Below are 18,428 nucleotides of genomic sequence, written 5' to 3'. Positions count from 1 at the left end.
TATTTACATTTACTCACTCTTTGTGTCCAATTATTCCAGCATGACTGGGAATTGCTGGAATAATTGGTCTTCTTTCCAACAGTTATTTTGATTAACCTAGTGGTTTTACATAATCTCTTGGAAATGAGTGTTTCTTCTACTTGCTACCTCTCTGAAAGGTCTGGTTCATAATCTAGATTTGTATTAACTGTAGACAGATAGTTCTTAATCCCAAATACATGCTTCCATTCTTTCAAACTCAGAGATTTACCAAGGGAGTAAATTTAGCCTAGCTTTGTTAGTTACTAGCTTTATTCTGCCTTGGAATAAACATCTATAGTTTGCAAATTAAAGGTCTGGGGGTTTGCAGTTTGTTGTTGTTGTTTCTTTGTTTTTTGTTTTGCTTTGCTTTTGGTACTGGCTTATATACTATTTTAGATTATTAGGTCACTTGCCATGTACATATGTATCGAGGCCTGTTAGAAACGGGGCTACACAGCAGGAGGTGAGTGGCAGGCAAGAGAGTGAAGTTCATTTTATTTGCAGCCACTCCACCTCAGATCATCAGGCATTAGATTCTCATAGGAGCACTGGTCCCTGGTGCCAAAAAGGTTGGGGACTGCTGCCGGCTTATATAACATAATATAATAAATAATTGTTAATTCGATGGTTGGTCGAGGAAAAAGAAAAAGCCTAATAGACTGTATGTAAGTTTAAGAATATACTGCCTAATTTTAATCTTTCATAATAGTTGTAAAAATTCAAAAAAATATTTTTAAAAATTTAAACCACTGTTGCAGATGATAAATCAACCATATGATTAGGTTGAATATAACTCGGAAAGGTCAACACCTTTCTTTCGATAATTTTAATAGTTGCTTCAGATGAGCATCACTCACAATCCATCTTAGAAAAGGTAAGACTCCACTCTCCCTGCCCCCAGTGAGCAGCAAACAAAACCATCACAAATGAGCTAAATGTTTCCCTACAAAATGCTTCAGCCTATATTCTTACTCTCAGCTTTACCAATTTGTACTGTCTCAGGAAAACATCATTTTACGTATCTGACGATGAAAATTATTCTCTCAGTAAAGTGCAAAACCCCTCTTAAGCAAATCCGTGAGAATGACACGAATAGAAAGAAATTAAAAAGGTACTTGGGCATGACTGCAAATGAACAATTAGGGATTTCATTGACCTTCTCAGAGAAGACAGTCTTTATAATACTTGAGTAGTGGTATTATTGTTTCAAATGCAAAATGTGGATAGATCTGTTTTTCTAATTAAGATGTCTGTGCAACACAAGTATTCAGCACCTCATTTAAATAATTATCTAGTAGGGTATATTGCACCTTCGTGTTGTGAATTAAGAGTGTTCAATCAGGAGAAATTTTAGCCTCCTTAGGAATGTTTGTTAATTAAAAGATTTGGAGATTTAAATGGAATACCTCAAGCTTTGGGAAAATCCTCAAAGTTAAGCCAATAAAAATTATAGCTCTTATTGGTCAACCAGAACTAACAGCATGCTCTGGCAGGGACTTGAATGTATCCTCAGCCTCACAGAAAAAGCTCCATCAAATAGGCCACTTTTAGAAAGCCACTTTTTCTATCCTTCCTACTTGTCCAGCTTTGCTAGTCTCCCCAAGGATCTCCTTTCAATTCTTGAACCAGAAAACAAAACACAGCTTTTGTTCCTAACTGTCCAGCTTACATAACAATGATTTGCTCAGGTTTGAGGGTAACATAATTTGCAAATAGAGATTAATGGTCAACTTAATAGAAGAGAAAAAACGATTAACTGGGTGTCTGTGGTAAAATTTGATTTGAATATTTTGACAAAAAATACAATAGAAAAGTCAGGGAGAATTTTTCTACGCATCAACTCTTTTCAAGGTTTGCGATTAAAGGGCCAGTGAATTTCTTCATTATGAGTGTTTCCTTGATTTTCATGATGTTTTTGAAATTTAGTTCAGTTTTAAAAAACAGTTTCAATAAGCCAAATCTATTTTCAGTGCAATGGAAGGGATTCATGCATTAAACAAGCACTTACTAAATACCTACGAGGTGCTGAAAATCACTTGCAAGGAATACAAAGATGAACAATCCCAAGCCCTGTTTCATGGCAGCTCAGTCTGGACACAAATACACAAACATATATAAAACTACAATGGAGGGAAAAAGTGCTCTAAAAGGTGTTGAAGTAGATCCTTCTAGGGTAGGCTTGAGAAAGTTGAACAGGATCCTCAGATATGGTAAATGTCTACCTAATCAAATTGTTTTGAAATACTAATATAGAGTAAATCATTTATTTCTATTGTTAGTCCTATTTTCGCATATTAAACTTTACGAAATTTACTGAGGTGTGCCCATCATCCTTTTAAAAACAAAACAAAACAAAAAATCTTATTCCTGAAGTTCTTCGATCATCTCAATTTTCGAAGAGAAAACTTAAGGCTACGTTATGTAATGATGTAACCCCACTGCAAAGCATACGCTCGTGGCTTGCAGTTCTTCACAAGGCTCTGCCTTCCTGCTAATACAACTGGAGGACTCGGTGATTAAATCTGGTTCCTATTTCAGCAATTAGTCAACTGTTTTCTCAAGGAAAAGACCTGTTTAATTTTTTTAATTAAACTCAAGATTCCTCCTGGACCCAGAACTTCTATTGAATTCTCAGACAATACTTTAACCCTATACAGCTTGCCCCCTTGCATTTGAAAGGGTTGCTACGTATTTTTCTCTTTATCATTGTGTCTTAATCAGAGGTTCTCTTGGGTTCACTTAGATTGTGTTAGCACTGGATACATACCCCATAGCGCTGGGGCACCTGCAGTGCATCTTAGACATCTTTGGGGTTGCTGGCTTTCTTCCAACACCAGCAATCTCTTCTGCTGTCCCTAAAACAAGGCCCCATTCTCAACAATAAGCAAACAAACAACCCCATTAAAAAATGGACCAAAGGCCTTAATAGACATCTCACCAAAGAAGATATACAGGTGGTAAATAAGCATACAAAAATATGCTCTCCATCATATGTCATCAGGGAAATGCACATTAAAACAACAATGGTTTACCACTACATCTTAGAATGGCCCAAATCTGGAACACCGACAATATCAAATGCTGGCAAGCATGTGGAGTAACAGGAACTCTCAAACACTGCCAATTGGAAGGCAAACTGGTACAGCCCCTTTGGAAGAATTTTAATTTTAATTTGACAATTTTCTTATAAAACTAAACACACTTTTACATAATCCAGCAATCTTGGCATTTACCCACAGAAGTTTAACATTTGTGTCCACGTAAAAACCTGCACACAGATCTTCATAACCTCTTTATTCATAACTGCCCACAACTGGAGGCAACTAAGGTGTCCTTCAGTCGGTGAATGGATAAACTGGCACATCCAGACAAAGGAAAATTATTCAGCACTAAAAAGAAGTGAGCTATCAAGCCATGAAAAGACATGGAAACTTAAATGCATATTACTAAGCAAAAGAAGGCAATCAGGAAAAGCTGCATACTGTATGATTCCAACTACATGACATTCTGGAAAAGACATAACTGTGGAGACAGTAAAAAGATCAGTGGTGTTTAGGGGTCAGGGGGTGGGAGGGAGAGGGATGAATAGGCAGAGCTCAGAGGATTTTTAAGGCAGTAAAAATAACTCTGTATGATGCCATGATGATGGATAAATGTCATTATACATTTGTTCAAACTCCTAAAATATATAAAACCAAGAGTGAACTATAGACTTTGGGTGATAATGATATGTCAGTGTAGGTTCATCAGTTGTAACAAATGGAGCACTCTGGTGGAGACTTGATAATGGGGGTGGCTATGCCTGTGTTGGGGCAGGGAGAATATAGGAAATCTCTGTACTTTCCTCTCAATTTTGCTGTGAACCTAAAACTTCTCTATAAAAACAAAGACGTTTTACAAAGAAGGGGGGTTTCCTGTTTTCTGTTCATTCACCGTCTTCCATGGCTCCTTTTCCCCTCACTTACATGGTTCACTTTCTTGCCGTCTCTTTTGCTTAGTGTTATTCTTGGACGTTGACCAGCTTCTCTAAGACAACTTACTGCTAACTTAGTAGCTGTTAACTGTTCCATTAAGACCCACATTTCTCCAAACTCAGCTTGACTGGCATCCCAGGATGTCTTCTGTTATTGAACCCTGTTTGGGAGACTCCTGGCCTCCAATGGGCTCAGTCTAGTCATTTCCTATTTATTAGATATATTGATTACCACCCCCAGAGAAATGACAGAAATCCTGGCTCAGATATTAACTCCACAATACAGAACAAATTTGTTCATCTGCCAAGAGCTCTTTCAAATGCTGCTGAAAAGATTAAAGAAAGGACAACTTCACCCTTATTTTTTGTCTGACCTATTTCTATCTGCCTTGTCTGAACTGTTAACAATATTCTATATTATTTTTCAAGACAAGCATCCTAGCCACAAAAAAAAAAAATTAAAGTTTCTTTATGAACATTTTTATTAGATTGAGCCAGAGCAAGTCTCCTAAAACTTGACTTCACAGAGCCTTAGGGCACCAAGAGTGCTGGGCTAAAGCTCTTCTCACTATGTAGACTTCCTTAACAGTCTTTACCAAGCCGTCCTGCCTCCCTGCCTTTGCAGAGACTACACAGTCGATTCCTTATCCAGCAGATTCAATTTATACCATTTTATTTTCCAAGAAGGTCACTATAAGGAAATCAGGCTTACTTATTAGGCCCTCTTAAGGGAGCTTATAATTCGATGCAATTTCCAATTGAAATAGACAACTGAAGTTGTACTTTGATTTCATAACTTGTATTTCTTTTGTCAGTCAATCCACAAATATTTATTGAGTGTTAGGCACAGTGCTGCACAGCCAAAAGTAGGAGAGCAGATAAGACAGCAGAATGCCTGCCTTTGTGTGGCGAACTGCCTGGCCTACTGTCTCCTTTTCTGCAATCACCTCTCTATATGGTTATAGAATTAAGCGGGATGGTATTTACCTACAAAGTCATTCATCAGATAAAAAAAAGGTAGTGCCATCCTATGATTACAGCAGCGCTCTGGAAGGCTTAGGTAATATTAGGCAGAGTGAATTTCCCTTTATACCATTGCAATGACAATAAGTGCCTATGAAAATGGCCGCTTACCAAGTCGGTAATAATGTTTATAAAATATATTGCACGTTTTGGAAGAAAGCCACTAGGTGAATTACAAAATCTAAAACTTTTCCCTATTTGCCTACCTAATTCATTTGAAAATGGAACATTATTCCTTAAAGAAAAACGGAACTAGCCATTTGAACTCGCAATTTTCTTATTATGGGTTGCTTTAAGGGTAACTAGGCACAGAAATTATTGATGAGGAAGAATGGTAGCCCTTGGGAGAACTGGGCAATCAGTGTGAAAGCACTGAACACACAGCCAGGAATTTTGAATTCCAGTCATGACCTGTGTTAATTCCCACTCATTCAAGGCAAGGGTGCTATACGGCAGAGATTTATAACTGATGGTATTATATTAAATCACACAATAGATTAACACCCTAGACGCATCATAATTGTATGGAAAGCCAGCCCCAAGGGCAACAGCACCTCTCATTTATTAAGAGACCTCGATATAAGGACACACACACACACACACACACGAGTCTATATGAAATCAAATAGCCAAACATAAAGCTAGAATTTTAGTCCACTCCCCAGATATCTCTAAATTAGGTGTTCTGCATCAAGGAACAAAAACATCAAGGAGATTGTGTTTTTTAAAATTTTCAGCTAGGTGTTTTGGCATCAAATAATTAGAATCCAAGTTTCTCTTTCATCATATCAAAGGAAAAGGTTGATCCAGAGGCAAAAATGGATCAAACGCATTTTGAAGTACGTCATATGGAGGGACAAAATCAAAGACGTGCCTTTTGCTAATAAGTGATTATACTTCCTGTTGCATCAAGCTTATTTTATGGATTATTTTCAGAATGCATTACTGAGCGGAATCTATCGGTACATTTTTGCAAACTTCGAAAATCTACCAAATTCATTTACAATAAAGGAGGAATTTGGGGAAAATGATGGCTTCTATCCTTTTGTTTTCATGTTCTAAAATCTTTTCTGTAGTGTAATAAAAGAAACAAATGACAAACATTATTCAGATAGCTAGGGAATATACTGATTTTTCTCTTTTGAACATAATTGATATATTTAATTGGCTCTGAGCACAAACCACAAACTAATTTTTGAGTTCCACTTTTGAGTATTGTACTCATTGAAACTATCAGCTGTCAATGAAATCAATGAAAAAAACAATAGTAGTAGCTTACTCTTTAATCCAGTACTGTACTTTCAGTCGTTTTGTAAATTAAAAGTAAAATTGCACAGCAAGACAGAGAGTATGGTGTTCTGAGCATTACTGGTTAGAAGCTGAGTGTTAGTCAGAATGAGGGAATAGAAGAAAGAGGGCAGGAAGAAGCCCTCCCTGCCTCTTGTTTTTCTAAATCACTGTCTTTCTCAGAGCGAGATATGAGGTGACAGTGTTTGGGTCAGAATACCGGCTGAGCTACCCAACGCAAGAGCCTTTAGCACAAAAGCTCAACACACGACGTGCGCTTCTCTCTCAAGACGGTCTGAAAGCAGGGGTAGGGCTGGAACTGTAGAAAGCCTCACTCATGGGATTATTCGTGGTGCCAGTTTTTCTTCCATGTGTGAAACTTCTGTGAAGTTTCCCAATGTTGTCATAGCTTACTAGGTGCCACATCCCCAGTCCAGCTGTGGGACTAGAAAGAGAGGGAGGAAAAGACAAGCGGGTTTCTTTTATGTTTTTAAAACAGCTTTATTGAGATATATTTTACAGACCACACAATTCACCAAGTTAAAGTGTAAAATTTAATGAATTTTGGTACATTTTATTATCAGTTTTTAAAATAATGGTGAAATACATTGCTGTAGACTGGATGCATCTCCCCAAATTTTGTACATTGAGGCTCTAATCCCTGACATGGCGGCTTTTGGAGATCGGGCTTTTGGGAGACAATTGGATCTGAATGAGATCACGGTGGCCCATAATCGGATTGGTGCCCATATAAGGGGAGGAAGACCCCAGAGGTCTCTCTTAGCCACGTAAGGATACAGAGAGAAGGCGACAGTGTACAAGACAGGAGGCAGGTCTTCACCAGAACTGAACCATGCTGGAACCCTGATCTTGGACTTCCAGCATCCAGGTTTATAAGAAATAAATGTTGTTTAAGTCACCTCTACAGAATTTTGTTATGGCAGCCTGAGCAGACATATATGCAACATAAAATTTGCCATTTTAATTATTTTTAAGCGTATGGTTCAAAGGCATAATTACATTTACAATGTCGTTCAACCATCACTACTATTTCCAAAACATTTTCATCAATGGGGAAGCTTCTTTTAAACAAATGATAGGAGCATCATCCACATCTGTTCCATTCACCTCCCATTGGCTGCAGCTAACTGCAAGGAGACTTGGGAGTATAGTCTGAGGTTGGCAGCCAGGTCCCTAACTGAAGACGAGGGCACTCCAGTACTAAAAGGAAGAAGGGAGGAGGAACATCTGGAGAAAACTGCAGTTCCCACCAGAGATATTTATCTACAACAAAATGGTCTTAGTCCATTCAGGCTGCTATACCAAAATCCCACAGACTGCATAGCTTAAAGATAACAGAAATCTATTTCTCACTATTCTGAAAGCCAGAAGTCCAAGATCAAGGCTCCAGCAGATCCAGTGCCTGGTGAGGGCCTGCTTCCTGGTTTGCAGATGGCTCTCTCTTCTTGGTAAACCTCAAATGGCAGAGAGCAGAGAGAAGAGGCAAGCTTACCTGTCTCTTCTTGTAAAGGAACCTTCACAGCCTAATTACTTCCCAAATGCCCCATCTCTAAGTATCACCATATTGGGGGTTAGGATTTCAACATATAAATTTGGGCAGACACAAACATTCAGTCCATAACCAAGTGCACGCTTCCCATCCCTCCAAAACTCTCACCTTCTCCAACTCCCTACTCCACACTGCACCTTTGCACCTATCAGACACATGTGTTTTTATTGTAGTTTAATGGTTTTCTCCTATGTAAATGAGGTTCAGGACCTTTTCAGGTGTATAAAAGCCATTTGCTATTCTTTGCTAAAAACTTTCTGTTCGTATCTTTTGCCCATTTTCGTGGTGTTTCTGGTTCGTTTTTATAGTGAATGTGGAAAACATTGCCCAGTTTGGTCTTTCAGATAAACTTTAGAATATAAATCTTAGAGTTTATATTGCCCTATCGAAGAACATTTGACTATTCTTTATCATCAAACTAACCCTTTTGGAAGTAATTCTTCATGTACAGAAGACCACCAATTACATTTACAATAAAGAAATATTAAAAATAGGAAACAAATTGTTTAGAAATTGGCATGTAATAGGTACTTAATAAATGTTCATTGAATCAATGAATAAATAATAGATGGTCGAATGGATGAAAACTGCTGTTGCATGAGTAAAAAACGTTTTGCTTTTCAAATATATTTTCTTTTCGAAGCAAAATTAATTATTAAATTATCAGTTGGGAAGCTTTTGATTGAAAGAAAAAGAATGCCCAACTGACTGTAGAATGGAAATGTATTCACTCGTGTACCAGGAAGCTTAGAAGCGGGCGGTTCCAGCGCTGTTCACATAACAGCACAGGAAGGCATCGGGGGACAGGCTCTTCCCCTCATTCTTTTTGGTTCATTCAGTGTATTGCTGTTCATCCTTAGGACTGTCCACTCAGGGATGCAAAATAATTACTGTACTTTCAATAAATCACATCCTTACCAACTGCATGCAAAGGCAGGATAAAAGAAGTTTGTTCTGAAGAGTCTCTTTGTATCATAGAAAACTTGCCTAGAACTCCTTTCCCTAGCACACTTATTCATTCATTTCATTGGCTAACTGGGTCACAGGTCCACTCCTAAAACAATCATTGGCAAAGTGATACGTGTCCACCATTACGGCTTTAGAAAAATGATAATTAATCCGCTAGGGGCTGGCCCACCTTCCCTGAGTACAACATTGTTGCTTGAACCTGAACTAATTCAGAGAATAATGGAGGAGGGGCAGAGGGATGACAGGTGGGTAGATAACCAACTCTGCTTAGTTATAAAATTTTCCAGAATAAATGTGTGTATGTATCCGAGTTTTGTGTAGTAGGACAAAAAAGTGGTAATGTTTTAATAACTATGGCTTTTTCACATTCTAGGAAGTGGTAAAGGATTGTATTGGAGAATGACTTCTCTTTAGTTTTAGAGAACAGAGTTTTTGCCTTTCTGGTTACTTTTTGAGTAAAATGTTGAGAAAATAAGGATCTGGCAGGCTTAAGTCTACAATAAGGGGAAAGGGGACCATTCTGAGTAAGAGAAGGAGAGAGAGAAACACTCAGAGACTCCAAACACAAGGACTTCTGATATGGACTTTTTCTACACTGAAATGCCCTTAAAATATATAGCTCTAAGCAGTCAATAAATCTTGTTAACTGAATCCCAGTGTCAAGTTATATTAGCAACACCTCACATTAAAACAAAAACAAAAACAAAAACAAAAACAAAACAAGGGAGTTCAAGAGCATGTAAGCAAGAACAGTTTCAGAATAGCAAGTGACCTCAGTTCAGGACAGGCCAATAATAGAGGCCTAAAGTAGATGAGTGCCAGGGCTGGGGGTTTGGGGAGAAATGGCTAGTGACTTCTAATGGCTACAGGATTTCTTTAGGAGATGGTGAAAATGTTCTAAAATTAGAGGTAATGGTTGTACAATTCTATAAATATACTAAAGACTATTGTGTACTTAAAATGAGTGAATTTTATGTTATAGGAATTATATTTCAATAAGGGTGTTTTTGTTTTATTTTTCTAAAAGTGATCAGCATAGCAGCCAGAAGCAGGAGTAATTAGCAACCCTGAAAATGTTCAATGAATCCTCAGAAACACTAGTAGAGATCTGTACTTTCCAAGGTCATATAAGATGGAGTAAGTTATACTATTTGAATCTTAAAGAAGAGATTGACCCAAAAGGCTGCATAGCTTAGGGATATTTGGTAACAACAGCAACTGAGCCCTTTCTCTGCTCTGCTGTTCATGGTGCCTCAGCCACTCACTTGGCCCCTTAGGGCTTATAACAGAAAACTATTCATACGGGCACACACGTATAGGTCATTTCGAGAAATAAAATTGTATCTTCTTCCTTTTTGAGGACAGTAGCAAGGAATTATGAATAGAGCCTGGGTCCTCACTGAGTTGCAGAATTAACAAGCACCGGAGCTGCCTACCACCATTTCCATCATCTCTGGCTTTTGGATGTCAGATTGACTGCGTCTCAGCAGGAGGCAGACTAGCATGGTGGGAAGACAACAGGCACTAGAGCCAGACACCTGGCTTCCAATCAGACCCCAGATCAATAAGTTACCAGCTGTGAGACCAGGGCAAGTTACTTAGCCTCTCCATACCTCTTTACCCCTCCTATGATCGGGGTCGTATTAATGCCAATATATAGGAATATTGTGAGAATTACATGAATTAGTATATATAAAACACTTAGAACTGCACCTAGCAAATAGCAAGCACTATAATAATCAACTCCGGATACTATTATTAATAACAGTGTATATACACAACATTTCTCCAATATCCAGTGAATCTGCGAAGCATGAATGTAGAGATGAATTGAATTGCAAACTAAAGAGAAAGACAATAGGTAAAATCATGGGTTATTTAAAACCATGGGTGAAACATGCTAGATGATAGTTTGAGAGAGACCAAGGAAGTATATCTAATGCCGAGTGGGGTGCAGGGGGTAACAGCTTGCGTGGTAAAAAGAAATCAAAATCAAAAACAAACAAAAAAACCTCTTTTGAACTTTCATCCCACCCTGTTGATGAGAACCATTAATTTATGTTTGTGTCATTTGGGACTCTTTGGTTTACAAGTGGCAGAAATCTTGTCAGGAAATGACTTAAGCAAATAATGACAACAACGAAAACAAAAGACTGTTTTATGTAACTGACAATCTCAGGGAGAGTGCTAACTTAAGTAAAGTCAGCTTAGTACCAAGACCATGTGAGGGCACCAGGACTCAGTTCCATCTCTCCCTCTCTCTCTTTCTCTCTCTCTCTCTCTCTCTCTCTCTCTCTCTCTCTCTCTCTCTCTCTCTCTCTCTCTGTATACTTCCCTGGTTCTCCTCTCCGTGTCATTTCCTTTTCTTTCTCTTATATCTTTCCCTCATGGCAAGATGGCAAGATTATGTCTGCCCCATCCTCTTAGTTTCTAGTCCAGTAAGAAAAAAATATGCAACTGAAGTCTTGCCAAAAGTATCCATGTACTTACTTCACTGGCTCTGAGTGGGCCCCATGACCATGTCTGAACTAATCCAGTTTCCAAGTGGAGGAAATGTCTTGATTGGATTGGAGAGAGTCACACACTGAGGGTGGAAGGATAGAGTCAACATCATCTCTGAACTCAGAATCACATGAACTCAGAAGTGGGGAAGGGATGGTTCTCCAAGGGGATCTGGGAGTCGACTGTACTAGTTGTATGTCCTGCTATTCTTTGTTCTATTCTAGTCTGTTCACAGGCTCTCTTCTGAACCCTGCTGTTTTATCCCAGGAGCAAGACAAAGCAGACACAGAGGGGAATATATCCAGAATCAGAAGTATTTGTTATATGTATAAGGGGCAGAGGTCTGGGGGTTGGGGACGGCTAGTGAGAGGGTACAGTTTCAGCAGATGCTGTGATAGATAAAGTCCAGCCTGGCAGAGCTAACATGGGATCTAGAGACGGAGGCAACAGAGAAGTCAGGTCAGAAGTCATCACTTGGCGGCGTCATAGCAGATAGTTGCAACATGGTAAAGAAAAATCTAGAAGTAGAAGAGATTTCTGTTAAGAGAAGTGAAGAACCCCAAGATTCCGAAGGGGGAATTGAGTCTCAGAGTGTGTTTTACTCTTGGTCATAATGTACTTGGGACTCAAAAGTTGCCCATGCTCACATGCATGCATGAGTGGCCAACACTCAACACGAGGTGTGGGAGGACAGGAGCTACAAGAAGCACCAGTAGCTTTGGGTCCTTTTATTTTCTTTTAGAAATTTCTTCAGAAATGTCTAGCTTCCTTTCACAATTTCTATCTTTGCAGAAATTGAGCGGCTTCTCAGAAGTCTTCAGCTGGTGCTTCTGGTTCCAGCCTCATGGAACATGTAAATGGCTTAAAAGCTGTTGTTCCTATTCTTACAACAAGAACAGGATAAACAAACTGAAAATCAACAACTTTTCTAGGACCCATCAGAGAACCGGATTTCAGGGCAACCCCCTGCCCCAAATCCGAATAGGCAGGTGAATCCAGAAAGTTACAGCAAAGACCTTACCTGAAGCAGAAGCCACTGAGGCTATAAATTCGTAGAAATACTTAAATGGTCAATTTTATAAATTGTTGGAGGCTGACTACAGATTACCATGAAAGTGAGAAACTCTTGTGGGTCACAGTCTTAGCGGGGCATCTACATTTTCATGGGATGACTTCCAGGAAACCTTGGCACACTGGCAGAGTGAGGGAAAGAGTAATCATGGCGAAATATACCTAGAAGGTTTTCCATAATCAAGACCTACTCTCCAGAGTCAAAGCCTTCCCAGAGTCTTAGCCCGCCCTGGAGAAAGGGCTTTTCTCTTCATCTAGGCCCCTCTGGCCTTCCTGTCTCATCTAAGGGGAGAAAAAAAGAAAGAGCTAAGGAACACAAGTGAAGGTCAGAGCCCGGGGACACAGGCCTCTAAAAGACTGAGAAGTTAATTACAAGATTGTAGAAGCCTTACCCTCCCTTCCTCCCCGGCCCAGCCGCAAAGCTCCAGTGTAATAAGAGTGGGTTACAGCTGAAAGAGCAGCTGCAGTGAGTCAAGTTCTATCTAAGCAGGAGTTCTTAGAAGAGCCTGATTTTGTTGGTTCTATATTTCTGAAGAACTCTGACAGTCCTTCTTTAAGTATATTGACAGGAAAAAGTACTCTTTCTGCAACAAATTCAAACCCAAAGTTTTAACTAAAAGTGATTTTTTTTCCAGTGAAAAATGATCATTCTATCACTTTATCTGACAGTGGTATTAACAAAAATATATGTGCTTCATTCAACCTTGCTGCTTTTCATTAATTCTCAGCTCCACAGAGTTGCAACAGGATGTTGCCTTCTGGCATACAGACATTAAAACATCAATGCTTACTTTTAAAAAAGTCATTATAACCCAAGCCAGCCACTCCTAACTACAGCTATATGAAGGCTCGTACATCTTAAATGGCTTGTAGAGGTACCAATGGAAACGAGGTACCTATGGAAACGATCATTGCCCCTGAAAACCAGTAAACCAGGAATGTTCACAAACCACCACAATTACACTTGCTCACCAGCTTGTAGAGCCAAACTGACGGGGCTGAAACTTTGTTTTTGTCTCTGCTTTTTGTTTTGTTTTGATGTGAGGAAAACAAAAAATATATATATAGGATGCCACCATCTGAGAGTCTCGGGAACATCCCGGAGACTATAAAAGTGCCTTCATCTTCAAAGCACTTTCGGAGGGGCTGACAGGAGGACTTTACCTGGGTGTGTACTCTACTGTTATATCTCAAACTCAATATTCACTGAAGTCCGCCGTGGATGGCTTTCATACCACCACATGAGGCAGTATTTTATTTTACTTTAAAACAGTTTCCTTGGCTGGAAAATGAGAGTGTGTTTGTTGTGTTAAACTAAACCACTATGCTAATTCAGTTGTGGATCAGGTGGCCCTTACATACCAGATACTAGACATGGCACATCGAAGGCAAACACAAACTACACAGCAACAATAGAACGCAAATGTTTCCAAAACAAATTTCTAACAATATGTCTTTTAGCAGATAGACACATACTTTATTTGGACAAATTTAAGATAGAAAAATATCATCGAGTGAATATAGCAGTTGCTCTTTTTTGTAACATGGTTTGGGAAGTGCACTGTGACTTGCAAGGGCTAGCTGAGCAGGAAGGTTTTGCTTCTGTTTGGGCTTCTTAATACTGAATTATATTTCAGCCATTGCATTTGCTTCAAAGAATATTGGACACAGTAAAACTGGTTTTTAAAAAGGTCATGGCATTCAATAATAAGTATTATGAAGCAGTGAATCAAAACAACTTTTAAATAGTTTTATAGTAATTACTAAAAGCCAACTTTAAACTTCATGATTAAAACTAAGAACTCATATTTTCAAAATAGCTTTAACATTTCTTACCGATATATAATAGAATACGAGATCACTTATTTTAAAAAACAAGAAAAATTAGAGTAAACCTAATATTTCAGATGACTATAAACAGTAAACAACAATTCAGTGTATTTATTATATCTTTTTAATAATATACTCTTTGCCCAGCTGGCCATAAAAAAAAACTCTAGTTCTATCATCAAAAATGTTCCCCTGGATGTAATCTTTGACCTTTATTAAGTGCTGCCATCATTTCTACACTCCATCCTTGAACAGGGTGGTTGAGGGACTCAGCACATGCAAACGTTTGGTTATGGTTATAATGACAAAACACCAATGTGCCAGGAGTCTGCCGCTGAAAAGGCTGTCTTACTTTGTTTAAGCACTCTCACATTCTTTTGTCTCTATGATGCCTCAGGTAAACTCACGCTAAATAATTCATACGGCTGCTAAGTCTGCTGCTGTCAGTCCATTTCAGCTTCTTTCTTTGCTTCTCTTCCCCTCTCCACTCCTTAAAGAATAAAATTGGGCCAGCCTCTCATTAAAATATCTCTAACATATAAAATAAGTGTATATGTACATATATACATACATGCATTTCCTTTTCAAGGACTGGGTAACTCCTCATTTTCTATCAAATAATCCTTCTTCATATACTTGGTTCCCCTAACTAACCTCCACACTTGGAGGTAAGTATCCTTTAATGACCTCTTACTGCTTTCTTCAGGGCTGTCTGAGATCTGCCAGCTTCTAGCCACCAGGGGGACTCCTCTGGGGCTGCCCCTCGCCTCTTGTCCCCTTTGCTGAGCGGAGCCACCTGCTGCCTTCCCACCTTCTGACCCGCCATTTCCACCCTCCTCGGGCATCTCCTCCATGACGAACGGCAGCTGGTCTCCACTTGGCTGCGCCTCCTCTCCCCCGGGCTGCGTCTCCAGGTCTTCGTAGTTGCTTTGCTTTCTGGTCTCCAAGAATTTGGCCACACAGTAAATGATGGAGCCCAGGGTGTTCACCACGACGCCAGCAATGAATAGAGAGGTGGGCTCCACGTCGCTGAAGGCCACCATGCCCACCGTGATAGTGGCGATGCTCTTCACCACGCCCACGAAGCTGGTGGTCACGGCGGAGTTGATGTAGGTGCAGTGCAGCGTGGTGAAGTTCATGGCGCAGCCGATCAGGATGCAGGCCACGAAGATGCAGACCATGGTCGGGTCCTTCCAGCCAGGGAAGGCCCAGGCTTGGATGGAGTCTGTGCTGGCGAAGGAGAGGATGACCAGCAGCGGAGTGGCGGAGATAGCGATGACATACTGCGCGGTGAGCGGCCCGTGCTCGGTGTCCGCGCTCGCCTTCTGGATGAGCACCAGGTAGGCGGCGTGCACCAGCACCGCCAGCACTCCCGTTACGTACCCCATGGGGTCGCCGGTCAGGTCGCCGGCTCCTGGAGCGCATGAGGAGGACCGCGGAGCCAGGGCAGGAAGGAAAAAGAGAAAACACTGGGTTGGCGCGGGCGGGTACCCACTGGGGCAACGCGTCCGTTTGGGAAGTGGACCGGGTTCCCGCCCCAACTCTGCCCGCAGGTATAAGATGGAAGAGCCAAGCTCGGTCAATGCCCGATGCCAGGCTTGAGGAAGGGCGTCTTCTCTGCCACATCCCTGGGGCGCTCTGTCTACCTCTGTCCATGACAGGGGCCTGAGAGAGCGCAGATCCCTCGGGGTAGGCGCAGTGGCTTCCCAGAGCTGGCACGGAGGTCACCCAGGTGCTTGGTACCCTTGCCCCCTCCGTGGTGCGCCAGAAGGGAGAGAGACAAAGAAAGACCCCTCCCCTTGATCCTCAAAAGAAGGTTCCTGGCATCCACTGGCTCCCATCTCGTTCAGTCAGCTAAACTCGGCACGGACGTGGGGCTCAATCCAGCCCCCTCTGCCTCACGCCCGCAGCTCCCCGCGGCGCCGCCGGAGACCGCAGATTAGCCCTGGCGGCCCAAGCTTCGCTCCGACTGGTCTCCCCACTCCAGCCCCGCGTGACCCAAGGAAGTTCACGGCCCCCCTCCTTCCGGCTTGGTCTGGGGACTCCAGCTCCCAGGCTCAGGCGGCTCTCCCACTCCTCCCGGAGGAAGGAAGGGGCGAAGGGGGGAGACGCGCTCGGGGGAAGGACCATGCGGGGTGAGGTAGGGGCGGGGGTCGAAAGCCAGAATGGGGGGTGGGGCGCTCTGAAGGAGGGGGCCTGAGCACTGGGCAAGGCTTCTTTGGGTCTCAGAAGTCTCGTTTTCGAGCCAAGAGACCACGTTCAAAGCTCTCTGCCTCTCTGTCTGTCTCCCCATCTGGAAGTGAGGACATTGCATTAGTGATCCCCGCGGTCTCGGCACCTCGGGTTGGGGTGGGCTGGGGGTCGGCGCGGGTCCCGCTCACCTGCCAAGGCAGCGCCGCAGGTGGTGATGAGCACGGCCGTGAGCACCCCCGGCGAGGGCGCGCCGTTCTTGAGCACCAGGACGCCGATGAGCATGGTGACCAGGGGCAGGCAGCGCTTGAAGACCACGTACATGGGCAGGCTGAGGCCGCGCAGGGACCAGAGCGTGAGGCTGGACTGAAGCGTGGAGAGCACTGCGACCCCGGCAAAAGAGCGCGCCAGGCTCAGGCCGAAGGGGGGCACGGCGATGAGCCCGAGGCGCCGCAGCAGCTCCAGGCTTAGCGCTGCCGTGGAGCTGGTCAGGCACTGCACCAGGGTTAGGAAGGAGAACTGGTAGCGGCTGATGAGGAACTTGAGCAGGATGTTGAGGGACCCCGAGAAGACCCCGTGCGCGATGGCCACCGAGATGCCCAGCACGCGGCCCCGGCACAGCTGCCGCATCTCTCCGGCCCCGCCGCTCCCGGCTGTGGCAGAGCTCCGGGACCCGCGGGAGACCGGGGCGAAGAGCGCGAGGAGCGGAGCGAGGGCGGCGAGGGTGCCAGGCCAACCCCGCTGCGAAGGGCAGGGGGCGCCGGCTCAGCTGCAGAGGGCACCTCCAGCCAGGCGTCCGAGCGGCTCCGCGGCTCCGCGCCCGACTGCCCCACAGCTCGCGGGAGGCAGTGACGGGGGCGGAGGACTCCTAAAAGTGGCAGGGGTGGGAGGCTGGTCTGAGAGGAGTGGCGGGAATCCTAGCGACGGCAATTTGTAAGTAGGTGACGAGCTGCATGGGTTTCGTCCCGCGCAGTTTCGCCGTCAGAGAGGACACTCTTGTGGCAGGTGGTCTCGGCAGCTTCCGCAAGCGGGACGGGACCCGCGCCCCTCCGGCACCCGGCGCCCTCCCGAGCTGCTCGTGGGGCGCGCCCCGCCTCCCCCGCAGTGCCAGGTGCTCGGGCTGGCCCCTTCTTCCCGGCTCCTAGACAAGAGACGCAGGTTGGGGGATCCCGGGCACAGCTAAAGCTTTTAGAAACAACAGCGCCCCGGGGGCGAGCGCCATTTATTAGCCGCAACAAGTGACAGCGCCCCAGCCCCTCTCCCCCGCGCGCTGCAGTGGCTTTCCCACCCACGGGCCCTCCCAGTGCAGCCGCGGGACTTTGTTCAGCTGCCGGCCAGGCAAGGGAAAAACGTTGGTGCCAGAGGGCGGCGGAGTTCCCTGATGCTCCAGATCCTGGCGGCGATACCCCGACAGGGAAGGAACCCGCGACGCCGCTCCGGCGTGCTTTAGGGCTCGAAGGATGGCCCCTTAGCGTCCCGGGCACCGCGCACCTGCCAGGCAGGGATCTGGAATTAGGCGCGCAGCCCTGGGGGAGCTTCCGGGGGTCGCAGTGGCCTCACGGGGCTGTGGAGACTTGGGGCGGGGGCGGCGGCAGCGCCACATGTTCCAAAGGAGGTAAAAATGTGAAATGAGCAACGGCAGAAACTAAGTCTCTGGAGCGAGTAGCTTTACCGGGTTCGGAGGGCGCCCGGGGGGGTGGGCGGAGAGCCACTGACCGCACTGACTGTGTGTGCGGAGGGCGGGGTGGTGGGGGGAGGAGCAGGGATGGAGCGAGAGGAGGCCAGGGAGGGAGGGCGTGGCGCGGTCAGGAATCCGGACCCGGAACGCGCTGAGACGGGGCGCAGCTTTCCCTGGATCCCCGGGAACCGACTACAGCCTGCGGGGCCACGGTGGGCCGCTTTGGCGAGCAGGAACCCCTCCCTCCTGGGCCGGAACACCTCTGCGCCCCGCAGGGCTTGTGAACTCTTTACTTTCCTTTTGGCTAAGAGAAA

The 18,428-nt window shown here is 43.9% G+C and overlaps 1 protein-coding gene across 1 annotated transcript; it reads right to left on the bottom strand.

The window, feature by feature from the left end:
* Positions 1-13,878: 13,878 nt before the first annotated feature.
* Positions 13,879-17,262, bottom strand: SLC35D3 (solute carrier family 35 member D3). The gene is made up of 2 exons (XM_016165841.2): positions 16,628-17,262; positions 13,879-15,660 (listed from the first exon to the last, which is right to left on the bottom strand). The coding sequence occupies exons 1-2, from the start codon at positions 17,064-17,066 to the stop codon at positions 14,831-14,833; spliced, it is 1,269 nt and encodes a 422-aa protein (XP_016021327.2). The 5' UTR covers positions 17,067-17,262; the 3' UTR covers positions 13,879-14,830.
* Between the last annotated feature and the right edge of the window lie 1,166 nt (positions 17,263-18,428).

This window comes from Rousettus aegyptiacus, unplaced genomic scaffold, assembly GCF_014176215.1.
Source record: "Rousettus aegyptiacus isolate mRouAeg1 unplaced genomic scaffold, mRouAeg1.p scaffold_m13_p_1, whole genome shotgun sequence".
Taxonomy (NCBI): Eukaryota; Metazoa; Chordata; class Mammalia; order Chiroptera; family Pteropodidae; genus Rousettus; species Rousettus aegyptiacus.
Note: the sequence above shows the minus strand (reverse complement) of the source record. Positions and strands in the feature narration are given on the sequence as shown.

Bases quoted from the DNA above. Each gene is read 5' to 3' on its own strand.
- SLC35D3 (XM_016165841.2), bottom strand. From the start codon at position 17,066: ATGCGGCAGCTGTGCCGGGGCCGCGTGCTGGGCATCTCGGTGGCCATC. The intron at 15,661-16,627 runs GTGAGCGGGACC...CATGCGCTCCAG, and splicing joins CTGCGGCGCTGCCTTGGCAG to GAGCCGGCGACCTGACCGGC.